At 39.9% G+C, this 18,468-nt stretch overlaps 2 protein-coding genes across 2 annotated transcripts; one reads left to right on the forward strand and one right to left on the reverse strand.

Moving 5' to 3' along the window:
* The first annotated feature begins 1,210 nt into the window (after positions 1-1,210).
* Positions 1,211-13,041, forward strand: LOC133009303 (solute carrier organic anion transporter family member 1C1-like). The gene is made up of 14 exons (XM_061076774.1): positions 1,211-1,306; positions 4,974-5,115; positions 6,053-6,185; positions 6,335-6,456; positions 6,927-7,073; positions 7,424-7,522; positions 8,232-8,480; positions 9,336-9,500; positions 10,029-10,224; positions 10,725-10,890; positions 11,442-11,626; positions 12,142-12,206; positions 12,374-12,491; positions 12,816-13,041. Exons 1-14 carry the CDS (start codon positions 1,211-1,213, stop codon positions 13,039-13,041), a joined length of 2,109 nt encoding a protein of 702 aa, XP_060932757.1.
* Positions 13,042-14,903: 1,862 nt separating this feature from the next.
* On the reverse strand, positions 14,904-17,043 carry LOC133009709 (B-cell receptor-associated protein 29-like). Its single transcript, XM_061077247.1, has 7 exons — positions 16,952-17,043; positions 16,209-16,309; positions 15,934-16,081; positions 15,631-15,766; positions 15,317-15,413; positions 15,040-15,140; positions 14,904-14,936 (listed from the first exon to the last, which is right to left on the reverse strand). Exons 1-7 carry the CDS (start codon positions 17,041-17,043, stop codon positions 14,904-14,906), a joined length of 708 nt encoding a protein of 235 aa, XP_060933230.1.
* Positions 17,044-18,468: the final 1,425 nt, after the last annotated feature.

The following is an 18,468-nucleotide window of genomic DNA, read 5'->3' on the forward strand; positions in this document are numbered from 1 at the left end:
CCTAATCTGCATCCACACAAGACTTAAATGGGTTCTTCCCTGACCCACCACATCCCTCCGCCACGATTCACTCTAATCTGCTCTGTAGATTTTGTGTAATCTTGTTTACAAACAAACAAACAGACAGGGGTGAAAACATAACCTCCTTGGTGGCGGTATAGATCGGTTTCCCCTCCTGGTTTGCTCCCTCGTTGCCTAACAGTGTATTTACATTTTTGTGTTTACTTTCACATTGTTGGTCAGATTGCATTTGCAAAAAAATTGTGAATTGTAAATATGATATTATTATGCTATAACCATTGCCATCTCAAAAGAAGAAGAAGAAGAAGCACTGTGTAACTCCTGAGGCTGAAAGGACTCAGCATGTCTGCCCATGATTTTCAGCCCAATGATTACACTTAATCCTCATTGTGTTATTACTTAACATTTTTCACTTGAGTGCTATGAATCCTCTCAATGTTAACCTTTACCTTTTATTAAAAAAACTCTAAGTATAATCATTGCCACTTAACAGGTTATTCTTAAAATGTAATGAAAGTTCTATTTTTTCCTTCCTGTCTATCTTTCTCACTTTGATTCTAACCGATTCGTTACAGTTTCCTCTCCTACCCGCTCAGAAGTCTTGGTTTGATTCACCTTCTTGAGTGCACTGTGTGTTGTTAATGTGAGCATACCTGACCTTCATGTGTGTGATACAATCAAGAGTCTGTATAGACTGACTATGTCATGACATGCTGTGCATTTTTTACATCACAGAATCAACATTGCAATTGTATGACCATATAAAATACTTCTGTTCTCTTTGGCCTTGAATTGTACACATATTCATTCTTACATACATGATATGTATATCCTCTTTGTCATTCGTGCTTCCTCTGCTTGAATCAAATGAGATTTGTGACTCATTCATGGTCTTGACCCACTTATTACCAGAGTGAAAGGAAGCAGATTATCCAGGGGAAATTACAACTGACTGTAATTCAAGAAATCTCTTTGTTCATGCTTACACGAAACAAAGGAAACAACAAACATATAAATACTTTCCATTCAGCCCATGGAACATCTTATTCCTAGAACATGTGCCGGATGAATCCAAAGATCTCTGCTGATCTAAATCTGAATTCCTTCCTATAGGTGTGAGTGAGGACAGCCAAAGTAAACAGTCTGCAGAAAGAGTTGCAGCTCGGGCAACGCACAACAGGAGGCTGAAATGAAGAAGAAGGACAGCTCAGCCACAGGCGGCTGGAAGTTAGCCAACAAAAAGATGTCCTCTGCAGTGAAGAACTCCTGCCATCCCGATCTGAAGGTATTGTACTTTGAAGAGAAATTAGATCCTCACTGACGACCCCTGAACCTTTAGCCAAACCATGTAAAATAAAGTGAAGCATGTTCTGATATGATATGAACTTTAGTAAACTGAGAGGCACCACTTGAGTTATTTGTGGAGTTTAATTTAGTCTAAACTCCTTTATTTCCCCAGTCTGTTGAGAAGACAGTCAAAATACCAACATTTTCAGTTTTGGAATTGCAGTGGAAAAACTACAACAATAGACGTACACAGGCCAATGGGGCAGTGCGTACCAGAGAATGGTCATATAAACTATGTTTTTCCGCCTGAAAGGAGAGAGGACCCGCATGTATCATTTTCACAGTCATCTGACCGGCCAAGAGAAGACAAACCAATATGATTTGAATCACATGGGCATAAGAAACTGAGACAGACTGCATGGGTTGGTTTCAATATGTGTTTCCTGTAGAATATATATTGGGAATATGTTGAAGCCATTGTTCAGCAGGTGCCTCCTACACTTTGTTTAGCCCGGTCATTTAGAATACAGACAATGAGCTAGATAAAATCACTAAGGTATCTTCTGTTTATTGTGACGTGAATCCATGCATGTTTAAACTCCTGATGAGAGTTTCAGCAGAGTGTGCTGCATGTTTCTACCAGGCCAATGTGAGGGACTGAACAGGAAGGAATGAGGAGTTGTTAGATTGTGAGGTTAGGGCTTTATTTACACAGAAAATTTGAAAAAAACTTTGAACAGAAACAAGCAATGAACGTATGGGATAACAAAAGGGTTCACATACATACTGGTTGATCAGCCTAATTATACGCAAAGGGGACTTAATTAACTTCGTTAACATTAACTAACAAAGAACAAATTTAAATTAAAGCCAAAATATCGAAATACCAATCATAAGTCTAACACAATATTGGTGCACGGACGACGTATCTCAACTTCCTTCTATTGTCCAGAAGTGAAGCTGAAATATCCCAGATACGATTGCCGCCATTTTCCTAATTTGGAGCCTGAGTCTGCAGCAACTGGGGGATGGAACTGTGGTAGAAAGGTCCCGTTGATAAGCTGCTTGCTCAACCAATTGCAAACTAAACTGACCGGAAAAAATTAACATGTGTACAAACAACAATCAGATAAGAACTACCTAAAATGACACAACCATATTTGAGAAGATTTTATTTAATGTGTACTTTTTTTTGGTCCATGTCCCATCCACTAACACGTAGGAGTTGGAATTTATGATCTATACTGCAGCCTGCAGCCAGCCACCAGCTGTAGCTTCACTTTTGTTGAGCTGTCTTATCGTCCATCTTGTATACATTTTATGCTCGATACATCCTTATTGGTACTTTATTTAGGACCATTGCTAGAAATAGAACTAATGTACTTCCAACAAACACAAAATACACGTATAGTATGTCGAATGATAGGAGACATTATGTGTCATCATTGAAATGTTAGTAATGCCAAAATCTAAAAAAGTTGACATAAGTTGGTGGATGCAAGTAACCAACTTTTGTTTTTGTGTAGCAGCAGGTCAACATCAGAGCTCAGTTTATGTTTGAAGGTGTTGAGTGCAGCAGTTCCCTTTGCCCTTTGGACCGTGTGTTAAGTGGCTGTGAAAAAATTCCTTAGACATAGTTTGTACTTCAGGGCAGAACAGAGGGTCTGTACCACCTACTTGGATTAAGAAGCACATTGGACAATAATTAAAAAGCTGCTTAGTGAAATGCTTCAGCTACAAGCAACAATAATGAGGAATTTCAGTCACGCTGCCGTTTTGTCCTTGTGTGTTTTTATTCCTTCTGTGTGGTAATCCCACCGTGAACCTCACTTGAAACATTCATTTGTTTATCTCGAGAAACTGACTCTGTCTTTTGCTGCTGCTGCTGCATGTCTGTTAAGCCCAAAGTCGAATATTGTGAAGTACAGGTAGCTGTCAAATTGCTGTTGCCACAAAGTAGCAAGCTATTTTAGACTCTTGCTGGTTTATTTCTCAAGATCAGATTTAAAAGTATAATGCTATTATGGTGCGTTCACACAAAACACGCTGCAAATTTACTCATTTATGTATCTAAATGTTTGAGATTGTCAGACATAAAATACCCAATTTAAAACAACGTCCTTTTCCCCATGTTTTGAGTCTAATTGTCCTCTATTCGCACCAACACCATGCTCTTGCTTATCCCTTTAATATCAACCCGTTAAACTAACAAGGGCTTTTAAAGAGTTAATTGCTAAGAACCCTCTAATCAGAGTCATAATTCTCTCAGAAATTATTAAAATAAAAAAATACAAATCGTGTCACACAGAGAATAAGCATTAACCATAACAGGCCCAGTTAATGCAGTCGTAGGAAAACGGTCGTGCCCCAGCATTCCTGCAGCAGCATGACATCCGTATATATTAGGCGACGTGGAAACATAATTATACTCTTGACATTAAAACAAAGCCTGCACTTACCTTAAGAGGTGTGGAGCAGTTTGATGGTTGCCATAGCTCCTCCGCTCCCACTTATCGCCATGCAATTTTCTCATTTATTTGCAGTGAGTGACAGCGGTGGTAGCCACGTATCCACTCGGGGGACCAAAAAAGACATCACGTTCATTGTTTACTGAGCCCGCTCAAAGCTTTCAAATGTACTAATGTGCCAAATACACTGTAAATGGACCAAGTGGTTAACTTAAGCAATGTGCTTATTTTTGTTGCAAATTCCTTTCAAATTTGGCACAAAAGTTAATTCATGCTAATGTATATACTGAATGCTTTTATGTGGGCAAAGGTCAAAAGGTCAAGGCCACACTTAACATATTTGTTGCCCCTTGAGCATCACATTTCAAGATGCTTTTCGGGAATGAGTTCTGATATATGGAATATTATGAACAGGTTTCACTTGGACTCAAAGATGAATTGATCAGCTTACAGTTGTCAAAGGTCAAACGTCCGATTGACCTCATATGAATTGGAAACAAATGTAGTTAGACTGAAATTGCACCTGCACCAGTATTTTTTTAGTTTTTAATTGGGTTTTACAACCTTATCTTGTCATATAGGGTGTATCTGAATTCATTGTAGCTTTCATATGAGATTCGAACAAATTCTGTTGGTGGAAAAGTTGCTGAAAAACAGGAGCGTTCTTACGTGGCGTGCAGAAGCTTCCTGATCTCTGAGAGTAAGGGGCTGTGTTTACCTCTCACCTGTATCCAATCATGCAGCCTGTCGTTGGCTCTGTCAGCTCCCAGTGCACTGGATGTGTCTGTGGTGTCCTATGGGATTGGCTCCTCTAATCCTCCCATTGTTAGTGACAGTCAGTGTCCACAGGTGGCTGAGCACAAATAGGAGGAAGCTAAATATGGCCACTACAAAGCTGGATCTGCACTGCAAATTTGCATCATACATATACACACTCATTTGCATCCCCCGAACCACAAGATAGTGCCTATTGCTAAATTAATGCACTTTGTGGGAACATAGTTTTGTTTTATTGGCTTAAAACATATTTTCAGACTTCTCATGTATCCTTTCCGACAGCCGACTTAATTGACCAGGAGTAATAAATATCCCCAAAAAGTAATGAAAAATATGATATGTTTTGAATGTGAATGGCGAGGAGAGATTATTCAGGATGGTTTTGTTTCACACTGTGTTCTTCTGTCTGTGTGTGTGTAGATGTTCCTGGCAGCCCTGTCCTTCGCCTACTTTGCTAAGGCTTTATCTGGCAGCTATATGAAGAGCACAATTACACAACTCGAGAGGCGATTTGACATCTCAAGTTATCTGATCGGCATCATAGACGGGAGCTTCGAAGTAGGTGAGTTTCTCAGTGTTTGCCTCTCATCACCCTGCCTATCCATGAATCATGTAGAGGCTGATGAGAGTCGATTGATAATATGTCCGCAGCATGTCAGCCGGTTTGACACTACCTCATATATGCAACCCCCCATTGAGCTTTGAATAGTCACCGGTCGCGTAACAAATTGACTCTTGATGAGAGAAACCTCATTTGATGTTGGCTTGGAAAGGAATATGGAATGAAGAATAGTTCATAGTACATGTGTGCTGATTTACTAATTATTTACACTGGCTTTGATCAAAACCTATAGAGCTATAATCGACTGAGGCACATCTTTCCTTTACATGTTGTTAACACCCAGTTCGCAGTGACCGACATACTGTGCCGGACTTGCAGACACATACTCAAATAATAAAGAACCCTGCTTTGTCCAGTCAATGTAATCTTTCCAAATGAGCAAACACAGACACACAGTTTCTGCAGTTGTCAAGGTTTTTGCATTGAAAGACAAAAACAGACCAGTTTCAAAAAATAGGACAAATACGTGAAAAAGCTGTGTCCTGTTTCCCAACACATCCTCTGTCAACAAGGTGTTTGTGTGCGGTCGTCTGAATGTAAAGACTAGCGCTCCCTGTTGGAGCAGCCCTTGAAGGTGGGGATCATACTGTGTGGCGTACGGATCAGAAAATCACAATAGCCAACATCTGACAGTCAAATCCCTCCATATACAGTATATCAGAAACAGTGTTTACAGGAGTTCACATGTGCTAGCACACATCATTAGATGAATAAATGAAAAAAAATGATTCATTTCATGTTATCAGATCTGAAGACCCTTTTCATGCAAGTATTAACTGTAAACAGCTTTGATAGCATTCTATAATTAGGATCTTCTCTCAAGTAGGTCTCATGTTTTATGCCTTTGACTCATCCTCTGATCTTCTCCAACCTCTAGGGAATTTGCTGGTAATTGTCTTTGTGAGCTATTTCGGCGCCAAACTCCATCGACCCAAGATCATAGCAATCGGGTGCGTCTTGATGTCTTTCGGGACCTTCTTGATCGCCATGCCACATTTCATCATTGGCCGGTAAGAATCTGTATTTAACACTGTCAGCACAATGCAGAATATTATTTTGAACATGTTATCGCTGATGTATGTGTTCACAGAGTATCTAACGATTCATGACACTTTCTTCCTGCCCTTGTTTAACAGTCACATTGGTATTTTCTACGCAGCTATAAGATCGAAACGTCCGTTAGATCTTCAGTGAATTCAACCAGTAGCCTCTCTCCATGTCCAGTGAGCTCACCTGAGTCCATCAGGGCAGGTGACAGACCCTCCATACTGCCCTCTAAAGGTAAGATCAGTGGTTCTTACTGTGCTCAGTCAGGAGATTGGTCTGAGTCAGAGACTGTTTATAAAGATGGACGACATGATGGCTCTCCAAAAGTGAGGCCAAAATCTTCATCATACCCTGATGGCTGGCTGCAGTATAGGTCATAAACCTCCATTAACAAAACTAAAAAAGTGAAAAATGAAAAAACTTAATGGGTTTTTTTTCACTTGAGGTAGTTAAATACTTAGGTAGGATGATCAAGTTCTCATTTATCCAATATGTTTGGTTTAATTTAGTTATTTGATAAATGAGGTGATGAGACATGATCGAGACGTGGAGACGTGTCATCCGTCATTATACACAGTCTGTGGTCTGCATCATAATGACATTTGTGGCAAAGTCAATGAGGAACGTTCTGTCACTTTCTGAGACTTTCGATTCTAGGTCCACTCAACTCATCTCCTTTTTTTCTGTCAAATTTCGAACTAAAGGTTGTGTTCGTGAGTCCAGTGTTTCGATGTGGATCTACGTGTTTTTGGGAAATGTCCTGCGTGGGATTGGAGAGACTCCAGTACAGCCTTTGGGAATCTCCTACATTGATGATTATGCACAGTCAGAGAATGCTGCCCTCTATATTGGTAGGGCACCTTATTCTCTGTTTATGTATACACCGATACCGTTAAAATGAAGATATTTTTTAAATTATTAATTTTGGAAGCAGATTTTTTTTACAGTCTTAGTTTAGAATTACGTATATATCTTAGCCAACTGGTAAATACTAAAAAAATTGTTGTACACAGAAATAAATTACCAGGATATTCTGTCATGGTCATGTCTAATACTAATTTGCATACTGTATTTGATCAGATAAAAAATGATCATTAGACAAATTGAATGTCATTATGATTATTTAATTGACTTAAACACATAATGAAATGTGTTACAGTAGCAAGTGATAACGGATGAATATCTTTGTCGTGTATTACAGGTTGTGTCCAAACAATATCAATAATTGGTCCTGTGTTCGGCTACCTGCTGGGGTCGCTTTGTGCCAAAATCTACGTCGACATTGGTTATGTGGACATGGGTGAGTAACATTATATCATTAATAAACTGACTGACTGAGCTTGAGCTTGGTGTGTATTTATTGTCGATTATCATTCGTTCACAATAACAAACTACACCAACACTCCACTGTGGAGAGCAGGGTTTGGTAAGTGGTTGTTTTACGTGACAAGCTGATATTTGACACTTTGCAACTTCTTGTGTCTGTTGCAATTTCTTCACTCCGTCTGGGCCAAATATAGCTGTAGGCTCAACTGGCAATGTTAGGACACTGCCCCGTCTGCAGCATCTGCTAGCTCCCTAAAAATGCGGCAGAGGCATGAGGGAGCCATCTGAAGTCTACCTTCCTGTTTCTGACCAGACCGGTTGAGAAGTTAGAGACAAGTGATGGCCCCACTGTCAGCCAGATGGGTCTGTGTAGTCTCATACATGCAGTATAATCTGACTAGGAAGAAAACACTTTGAAGCTGTTGTAAACCTTTCAGTGGTCTCCTCATGTTGCGCTTGAACATTTACCAAAGCGCAAAGGTTGACGTGTATGTAAAGCATTTTGAATCAAGTCTGTTAATAAACTGTATTATTTACATAAACTTGCCATGATTAACCTATCATTACCTATATTTAAATATAGTTAAAAGAAATATGCATCTTCATTAAATTCCTCCACGAAGCAAATTAATGAAAATTACCCATTGGTGACGACGTTCATATCATTTCTCTTCTCTTGGCAGAGACTGTGACTATTACGCCCGGGGATGCCCGCTGGGTGGGGGCATGGTGGCTGGGCTACCTCATCACCGGCACCATCACTCTCATGTCCGCTGTTCCTTTCTGGTTCCTGGCCAAGTCGCTGCCAATCCCCGTGGATAAACACGACTCCAGCTGCACTCCAGAGCAAACCCGGTTCATCAAAGATTCCCCGACCATGGAGCACAAGTTCATACCCGAGGAGCCGGCTAATTTACCTCAGATGGCCAAAGGTATAGAAAACGACGATTGCAGTGAATATTGAATATTGGCATTGCGATGTGTTCAGTTGACTGAATCTGTGTGACCAATTTCTCAAGAGACATAAGCTAATTTCAGACATGCACTGAACTAATCTCATATTGAAGGGCAATATGTGACAACACATGTCTGACTCAGACATTCTTCTTTGAGTTTCTTGTGCCAGCCCTCTGATGATGTCCAAATGAGCCCATGTGAGAATATAGCAGGATATTGTCCAGGGGATTCACCTCAAGCAAGTGGGCGTGTTGACGATGTTTCGAATAGCAATGGATGCAAAACTGACAGAGGTGTCAACATGAGAGACAAGACAACGAGATTCAAGAGCTTTTGGCACCTAAGACGCCTGCGTTGATGTTCTGTAAACAAAAGACGTGATCTCCTTTGCGAAATTTGAACATTTTGTCCCGCTTTATGTATTCTCTGCCCCGGCGCCAGCCTTCAATCTTCTGCTGATTCGCTGTTGTCATGAAAGCATCTGACATGGACAATATCCTGCTGTGTTTGTGTCTGATAAAAGCTCTATTTTCATATATCTATCTCTATAAGAACGTTATTTTTTAACTCTTTACTTCCTCTTGTGAATTAAAAGTTTGCCTTCAGGTCTAAAAGCAACTTGTTCAGCAGGTTTTCCCATTATACACTTTGAACACATTTGAGGGTCTATCTTTGAAAGCCACATCCTGGTGATTACAATCTATACATTTCGAGAAGATGTACTGTATGTCTTAACCCCTAAACAACTGGTGCCCTGGTCATTGTGAACCACAAGGCTCCAGTTTGAGTCCGACTGGAGACATTTGTTACATCTCTCTCTCTTTTCATAGAATTTCTTCCAGCATTGAAGAGTCTCCTCGGAAATCCTGTGTACATCATCTACTTGTGCGTGACCATCATTCAGTTCAACTCTCTCATCGGGATGGTCACCTACAAACCCAAGTACATTGAGCAACACTACGGCCAGTCGGCATCCAAAGCCAATTTCCTCATGGGTAAGCAGACTATTCTGATAATTCATAATGTTTCCTTGTTTCATTAGGATCATATGGTAATTTTTCGTTTTAGCAGTTAAAACAGTTAAAATCAGGGGCCATTTACATGTCTAACATCCATGCACAATTCCTGATTCAGTAACCTCCGCATTTAAGTTAGTCCTTGTTTACGCTTACCTCTATAACTTTGAATGTATTTTGAAAATTATTCCTTTTTCTTGTTAAATTATTGTCTACTTCAAAAATTTTAGAAAATATTTCTTTTGATATATTAAAAATATTGTTTGTCAGATTAGAGTGCATTTCAGGGGCAAATTAGATTTTAGCTGATGGCAGTGCCCCCTTGCCCAAAAAGTAATTTCATCTTCACAACATCATTTAGTTTTACATGAAACATCAACGAGACGACATTGAAATGAATGAGCATTCCGACTTTGATCCTTTTTGGCTGGCGGCTTGTTTTGCCTGAAGATCTTTCCTGACCCCTGAGTCCTTTTAAGAAAGCATTGTGTTCTCCCATCTGGTCAGGCACGATCAACATCCCGGCTGTGGCCCTCGGGATGTTCTCCGGAGGGGTCATCATGAAGAAGTACAAGCTGGGTAGCATGGGAGCAGCTAAATTTGCCTTTGGGACTTCACTGCTGGGCTACTTCCTGTCACTCTTCTTCTTCGCCATGGGCTGTGATAACTCCAAAGTGGCAGGGATCACTGTTTCGTACACTGGGTATGTGATGTGTGTGTATATGACTGTCGTTTCCAGAGTCATTGATCAAAGCTAGCACACTTTAGGTCATTTTGTCAGTGGTGGAGAAACATTTTATTTTAGAAAAAGTACAAATAAATAGAAAAACATCTACTCTACAGAGTAATTAATAATATCCTCTCGTTATTGATTACTTGCAAAAATATATAAAACAATGTGAACGTGTAACACAATTCATTGTTAAAATGTAGTAGAGATTGAACAAAGTACAGATATTTGCTGATACATGTAATGGCGTAAAGATGCAAAGTACCTGAAAGTAAATCTAAAGATACATGATGTACTCAGGTACAGTAATAGAGTAAATGTACTTTGTTACTGCCTTTCGTATTGTGTTGATGAGTCTCAGTTCTGTCTCATTTCCCATGAACAGTAAAGATGCCTTGGCCCTATTGGGCTTATGTTATTTCACAAGTTCAGTCAATAATACATGTATTATCTTTTCACGTCGTCACATGCAGGGTGGAAGGTTTGCCTCATCAGGAGCGCTCTCTCTTCTCCGACTGTAATTCGGATTGCTTGTGCTCCGGAAGGGAGTGGGACCCGGTGTGTGGAGAGAACGGGATCACCTACGTGTCCCCGTGCTTGGCTGGGTGCACATCGGCTTCTGGATCTGGGAGGAACACGGTCAGACACACAACACTGTCATCATTACACATCTATTGCAAATTACGCCAGGGAGGCTATTTTTCCTCCATGTCCGTTTGTTTATTTGTTTGTTGGTTTGTTGGTTTGTAAGCAAGATTACACAACAGATATTGAACAGATTTACCGACGTAAACAAATTGTAAGGATGCGGTATTGGTCAGGGAAGAACCCTTTAGATCTAGATCAGGAGGTGGATCCATTTCTTTAACACTGTAAGACAGGGCGGTTTTAAAAATTTTTCCATTATTGACTAATGAACTGATTTCTATGAGCTTGGGGAATTTTTCGCAGCTTGTTTCAGGCTTTTGGCCCCTGGCAGAGGTTTTCACTTTACCGAGTGCCATTGTAGCTCTTTGTTTCATTTCTGGAAAACACACATATTTAGGTTGCTGCTGTTTCTTCTGCTGTTTGATGTTTCACCTTATAAAACTGTTTTTGTTGCTACTCATGTCTAAACAGCGGCACATTCACGTAAAGTGTTTCCTGCTCATCTATCACTGAAATCAAACTATTTTCCTTCTCTGTTTTAGGTTTTTGACAATTGCAGGTGTGTGGCTGCGGCTAACAACCAGCCCGGAAATCTGACGGTCAGCCTGGGCCAGTGTCCACGCGGGGACAGCTGTGAAAAAATCTTCCCATACTTCCTGGCTCTGTCCGTCGTCAGCTCGTTCATCATCTCTCTGGGGGGAACACCAGGCTATGTGCTGCTCATCAGGTCTCTCAACAACTCCTCTTACCTGCTAAATAATCGCTTCATTATCCTCACACGCAGTCTGTGTTTTGAACCATGGCATCACCTTCTCATTCCTGGACAGATTTCCCTCCCTGCTGTTATCAGGAAAATATCTTCACCTCTTTATGATACAGTGTCATTGATGGAGATAGAGGGATGCTGGGGTGCTAATAGAAAATCTATGAAATACTGTCATATTAAATGCAGGACAATGTTTGTGATTTATATTTAATATTTGGACATTTCATACCAGTCTTAGAATAAGTATGCAACGACAGACACCAAACCTGGCTTTTTCACCATTTAAGAAATTAGACATGTATTTTGGGTCATATCATATTCAGATATTTAAGATTAAAGATTTAGTGTCTTTAAGCAAATTATCAATATAATGCTCACACATGCTGTTTTAAGTCTTAGAAAAAACATTTAAACAATTGTCTGTTGTCAGGATGAAGAGTTAAGTCTTCCTTAACGCCTCTGTTTTGTTTCTGTAGATTAATTAAACCTGAGCTGAAATCACTCGCACTTGGGATCCACACACTGGCCACTCGCACACTTGGTGAGAACCTTTCCATTTTTTTGTCTTGAGAATGCATTACTGGATTTTTGTACATTTGGAAGCAAATCCTTACTTCTAGCTCGTCATTTTATTATTATTTATTATAAATATTTTCCCTGTATTTGCCGTTGATTTAAAGTAACAAGTTATTTTAAATTGTACACCAGCTGGAATACCTGCCCCTATATACTTTGGAGCAGTAATCGACACAACATGCCTCAAATGGGGATACAAGCTGTGTGGAGGAAGAGGATCATGCAGAATATATAACACTGCAGCTTACAGGTAAATACAACTCAGTGCACAACATCAAGGGGGAATCCTTTTAAACTCACAGTAAAATAGAACTACACTGGCAGTACGGTGAGCTCATTAACAAAAAAAACATAGAGGAATGACTCCGCTATTATCAGATATTTATAAAAGATTATTGAACAAAACATAAGTTCTCCACTAGAGGGAAGGTCATGTGATTTCAAGAATGGCTTGGGTCTTTGTTTTTTGAAAAATTATCTTTTGTTTACCTTGTTTTTTTCCATATAAAAGTTGCTTGGATATAATTCAGCTTGGATATAATTCACCCTAACCGTCATTTGTGTGTTTTGGCAGGATAGTGTACCTGGGCCTGGTTCTGGGCTTGAGGACAGTCTCCTTCTTCTTTTGTATTTTTGGTTTTGCAGTCTTCAAAAGACATATTAAGAGGGAGGAGAAATGCGCCCTGACCAATGGGAACGCAGAAATGGAGTGCCTAAGGAAAGAGGAGAACAGCTCCACGCACTGTGAGCAATTTGTTCTGGCCTTGGACTCCAGTCCTGACAGAGAAACTCGCTTGTGAGCCTCAACACAACCTGTTGGTCTCTTCTGAATCAGCTCCAGGGAGCAGCGACTCAGGTGTGCAGAGGAACACACACTGCGGAAGCATTTCAGAGCACACAAAATAAAGTACAGAATAAATCTGTGCAGGATTTGTTGAAACATAAGATTACTGACAAAGAGCCACTTTATAAACATGCTGCTTCAGGAATGTGTACATTTATGTTTTTTCATGAATTGAAAGCTTTTTTAGAAAAAACTATTGTTATTGTGCTTTATATAATATGTTTGTTTTTTTGATAAAACTTGACATAATCATTTCTCAGATTCAACACATATTATGGTGCCTGAATTCATGGCTTCACTTTCACTTCAGCAGAGATTCCTGCATTAAACAGGCCTGCAGACAGTTTCTGTGGCACATCTGCTGGAATAACTGTGAGTGAGGCTGCACTGAGACAGAGTCGATGTTCGAACCCGCGAACGACTGAGGTCAGCAACCTGATCAAAGCAGCAGAGGAACAGCTGCCCACTGAAAGATGATATGTTCAGGCCGAGATATCAGTCCAGATGTAAAATAAATCATTCCCGCTGTAGAATCGCTGTTTCATTACAATTTGTGGCTTCGGCAGCCAAACTTGTCTCCATGAGATGGAGAAGCCTTGTCTGCTGGTGAGGACTGTGATAAACAGCTCCAGAACAAGTTTGTGTGTGTCGAGCCTTGGAGTCGTTTTGTAGCGTAGATTTACAAACCACATGTACTGTACCTGACTGCGCATTGTATAATTTATGTACAGTAGTCACCAGTGTGCCTCGTCATTATGGAGCTTCTTGCATTTTGTTTTCAAAACGGAATCTTATGTTGTGTCTGTGTGGTATCGGCCTTTTTCTCTGCATGACCGTGCGGAACACACAGTCAAGGTTCGTTGTTTGTTATTAATGTATATACTGTAAACCAATGAAACTACAAATTACAAAAAAAAAGTCAAAATCAGTTTTTTACATTTTACTATACGTTTGAAGGAAGATAGAGATTTACACTTGCAAAGGCCCATGAACATTCTACGAATTAACCAAGATTTAAATCACTGCATCCAAATTTTTATTTGGATTTGCACCAATTTGCACAGACTCGTAAACATCAGCTGAAAATTTTTTTCATCAAGATCCATGATTATTATTTGAAATCAACGAAAATGTTTAAAAGCACCTTATCTCACTTTGTTAAAGAAAGTGAAGAAAAAAAACTGGATCCGCCCCCTTATCCAGAACCACACAGACTTTAAACGATTCTTTCCTTATCTATACTGCATCTTTTGGTAAAATCTGTCCAATTGTTTTTGCGTTGTCTTGCATACAAACAAACAAACGTGCAAACCAAATCATGCGATTCAACTTTAATAAGAGTAAAGTCTGCTTTTGTCCAGCTTTTATTCATCAAAACTTTTAAAAGATACAAACAAATGTGAAATACGTTTCACACTATAGTAGCAGCTTAGCATAAGCATGAATAGCAGTAAAACTGGAGATAACGCAGCATGTTTCAGGTGCTGATAGGACGATGGTAAACTGTGGTGGTCTGGGGTTATTAATTATTATTCAATGTTAGTATTACTGATAAGCATAAGACCCTGAGGAAATATTAAGAGATGTTGTCCCTTCATTTGTTGAGTGAATAGATGGTAGAGCAACAAACAAAAAGACATTATGTACGTTCAGCCTTTTTCTTTTGTTTGTTTAATGCTGACGATTGAAACATGTGCCTCAGTTCAGATATGAAGGTAAATGAAAGTGCAACACTAATGTGGTGGTGAGCTACTGCATATAGCACACAGCTGTAACGAGAAGACAGAGAAGAAACGACTACTGTGACTGTTCCTGTGGTTACTGATCCTTTTTGTCTGTACCCTGGAGATTCTGTGGATCAAAAAAAAGGATAATCAAAATAAAGACTGTACAATTTTGTATTTCAGTTTTTTGTGACTGTTTATTTGCATGTATGTGCACCTGTGAGCGTTACCTGGAGTTGATGGTGTTCTGTCAGTAGTCGGTCATACTCTTGGGCCAGACCTTTGGCCTGCCTCTTCATGGCTTCCACCTCAGTGTGAGACTTTTGCACGGCTGCAGGCACACACAGTCCCATGTCTATAAATTGCTCTGTAAGCAGTATGCTGCATATGCAAGATGTGACCCGCAGTGGTTCATGCTTTTTATGTATAATTTTTTGCATCTTCACTGCTTTGCTTTGTGTCACTGAATGCAGAGCGTGGTGTCTGAAGGCAGCAAGGGTTACTCACCCTCGTCTGCAGTCTTCAGTTGACCTGCCAGCTCTTCCACCTCTAGCCTCACCTGCTGTTTTTTTGATGACGTTGAGTTTTCCTCTTCCAGGAGCGCCTGAGCACAAAGGATTTTCTCTAATTACTGAGCTTAAATGGTTTATCTTAAAAGCCGAAAACAGGGTACATAAAAAGTAGAAACCATATCGAAACGGGATTGACCCAGAAAAACTTCAACCTTGTTGGATGGTACGTGATGTTAGATTAGTTAGTGCCTATCTGAGGACAAGAGTAAAACTTCAGGTCATCAAGGTCTGATTAACTGTATTTCTCACATGTTTGAGCTTCAGGTTGTCCTCCTGGTGCTGCTTGGCCGCTTTGACTGCATTGTCCATCTGCGCCTGAAGGCCTGCACTGCTCTCCAGTGTGACAGCAGCCTGGTTTAGCAAGGTGACAATCCGGCGCATGATGCTGTGATGAGTTCGCAGGAGGGGGAAAGAGAGGAAGTGGAATAAATGAAAATAGAGGACCTCAGGAAGTAAATCGGAAAAAGGTAAAATACGAAATATGCATTTGTGTGGACGGTATATTGATGTTCATTCATGCTTTCTGAATGGATGGAGAGACATAACACTGACAGCCAGAGGAAGAGAGAGAAGCCAGATAGGTAGAGGTTCCTCTGGGCTCTGAACAGCTTCATGAGCACATGGTCGTACAAATTGGGGTTCAAGTTGGCGTCTTGTATGGGCTGGGGCTCCGAGTACTTCCTCACTTCACGGAGGGCATCTGAAGGTGAGACAGGAGATGGAAAACATTACCGCTGCTGCTTGACACACAGCATGTCAGTGTTGTCAGTATTAGTCTGTGTCATCGCCCACAGCAGATTGTATCTGACTCACAGCAGACTGCTTACCAAGGAAGAGAACAATGAGAACCATGATCATAGTAAAGAAGCATCTGTTCCAATATGGCGATAACCAGTTCCATATTCCCCAGTTGAAAACCAAACGCCATCTGAAAGAGTAGGTCAAAAGGACACTGTGAGTGGAGCTGCCATAACAAACAGCGGATCTGTCTAGAAAGGATGTTGTCTCACTCTGCTGGTGATTTGTTGGAACTGCATCTTTCAGTTTTATTATTTTACAACTCTACATAGCAAAATTGTTTTGGTCTAGATTTGGGCCACACTGCCACATTATTTTTCAGTCCACATACTGAGTGGAATGACGGCACATGGGCGGCCCGCTTCTGTTTGCCAGATCTGGGCCACAAGTTAACCACAGCAATACCGCAAGACAACCAAAGGTGCAAAAGGCGACCCGAAATAGTTTTATGCTAAATGAGCCGTATTCACCATTAACTACATGGACCTCTTTAGGTTCACATCCAGATTACTTGTTGCCTTAAGCACCATACGTTTGCCAAATAAAGGCCCATCATTTTTTGTTTTGGGATATTTGGGCCAACATTTTTGGGGGATATTTAGGCCACTTTAGACTCACAACCATTTTGTCTTGGTCATACAAGATCATGTAGTGCTGCATCATTGCCTGAAGTGGCCCACATCCTTATGCTCTGTGAGAAATTTGATTGAGACCACGAGTTGTGTTACGGACCCTAGATGAAGTTGTGTGTTTGTGTATTAAACTGCATTACCTCCGTGCTGATATGAAGGGTATACACAGGATGAGACTGATGACTATCTCTCCATAGAGGAATAGAGCCACAGCCGTCCACTGCAGAGTCATTGTTATTCTGAGAATATGCACAAATTGTATTATCAATATGTGTAATATGACCAGCCTTGATGTAATGTTAACAATATCACTTTCAGACATAACCTGCCATTACCACACGTACTTCATTTTTCCAATATGCAATAACGATTAAATCAGTTTATACAAGTAGTAGTGAATGTCAATGTGAATATATATTATTTTTCACTATTTGCCTATTCTCTTGTGTACTCTTTATACTAGTAAATGCAATTGCTTCACATTGTGGATTAACATTCTGAGCACACACACACACACAGACACACATACACACACACACACACACACACACACACACACACACACCCACTCAGTTGTTTCATACAACTAAAAATCTGCAGCAATCATCCTCAGCCTTTTGCTATTTTTTAACTTTTACCTTTAAATCTTTCGTGTCTCTTCAGCAACTTTTGTTCTCATTTTGTTAAAGAGCAGGAGGGAGTCGATCTGTTCTGACCGATGAATAGAGTTGTTTTCTTACCAGGAAAAGTTGAGCCAGCAGAAGAATGGGAAAGTCCAGACATGCGCACACACACAAGCGCTCTCCCACAGTCACAACAGCTGCTGGGGACCATCAGACCTGCAGCCCTAAATAAAACTCTGTCATTGGTCAGCCCCTTTGGATTTGTTAAAGAACCCAACGTCCACACAAACAAAATGCTTTATTTCATTCTCTTAAATAACTTAGAACAGCTAGATTTAAATGATTAATCATTTGGAGCAGTTATTTCCCTCTTGTGTGTGTCTGTGTGTGAGTGTGTATGTTGGTGCCTTCTCACATTTCATGTCATGGTACAATAATAGTCCTGTGAGAAGAGACACTTAGGACATAATGTTTTTAATTTAACTCCAAGCTTAACAATGAAATAAAATAAGCAGTTCTAACACTTTCCATATCTCTTCTGATATATTGACTTTTCTGGGTATTTCCTCCACAAAGTAAAGTGAACCCATGTCCACAAGGTGGCGACGTTATCTAATGATATAACATTCAGTAATGGCAGGAAGTAGAGGGTCCAAAATCCAAATACTCCTTATGTTCAGAGTTTATATACAAAGAAGCAAAAAAGCAGATATAGACAAGAAAACTTTATTTATACAGACCCTTCAAGACGATGTGATTCAAAGGCATGATAAAATCATTCATCAAAGACATAAAAACAGGACCTCAGGAAAACATGAAATTTACATTTAATAGACAACAAAACAAAATGATTCAAACTGATTTACAGAAGCATTGAATTATTTAAGAGATTGAAATTGAAATGAAAACACAATCAAATTGTATTAGATTGCATTAAAACAGCAGCAAAACAAGAAAACAAACAGTTTAAGATTATGTTGATTATGTACGTAGTAAATTAGTTAGCAGACAATAATGTTTTAAGCCCTTATAAA

Source organism: Limanda limanda, chromosome 8 (assembly GCF_963576545.1).
Source record: "Limanda limanda chromosome 8, fLimLim1.1, whole genome shotgun sequence".
Classification (NCBI taxonomy): domain Eukaryota; kingdom Metazoa; phylum Chordata; class Actinopteri; order Pleuronectiformes; family Pleuronectidae; genus Limanda; species Limanda limanda.

Excerpts from the sequence above, each read along its gene's own strand:
- LOC133009303 (XM_061076774.1), top strand. The coding sequence starts at position 1,211 with ATGAAGAAGAAGGACAGCTCAGCCACAGGCGGCTGGAAGTTAGCCAAC. Across the intron at positions 7,523-8,231 it reads CATTGGTTATGTGGACATGG|AGACTGTGACTATTACGCCC; the intron begins GTGAGTAACATT and ends TTCTCTTGGCAG. Across the intron at positions 11,627-12,141 it reads GGCTATGTGCTGCTCATCAG|ATTAATTAAACCTGAGCTGA; the intron begins GTCTCTCAACAA and ends TTGTTTCTGTAG.
- LOC133009709 (XM_061077247.1), bottom strand. The coding sequence starts at position 17,043 with ATGACTCTGCAGTGGACGGCTGTGGCTCTATTCCTCTATGGAGAGATA. Across the intron at positions 16,310-16,951 it reads CCCTTCATATCAGCACGGAG|ATGGCGTTTGGTTTTCAACT; the intron begins GTAATGCAGTTT and ends CTACTCTTTCAG. Across the intron at positions 16,082-16,208 it reads TCTCATTGTTCTCTTCCTTG|ATGCCCTCCGTGAAGTGAGG; the intron begins GTAAGCAGTCTG and ends TCTCACCTTCAG.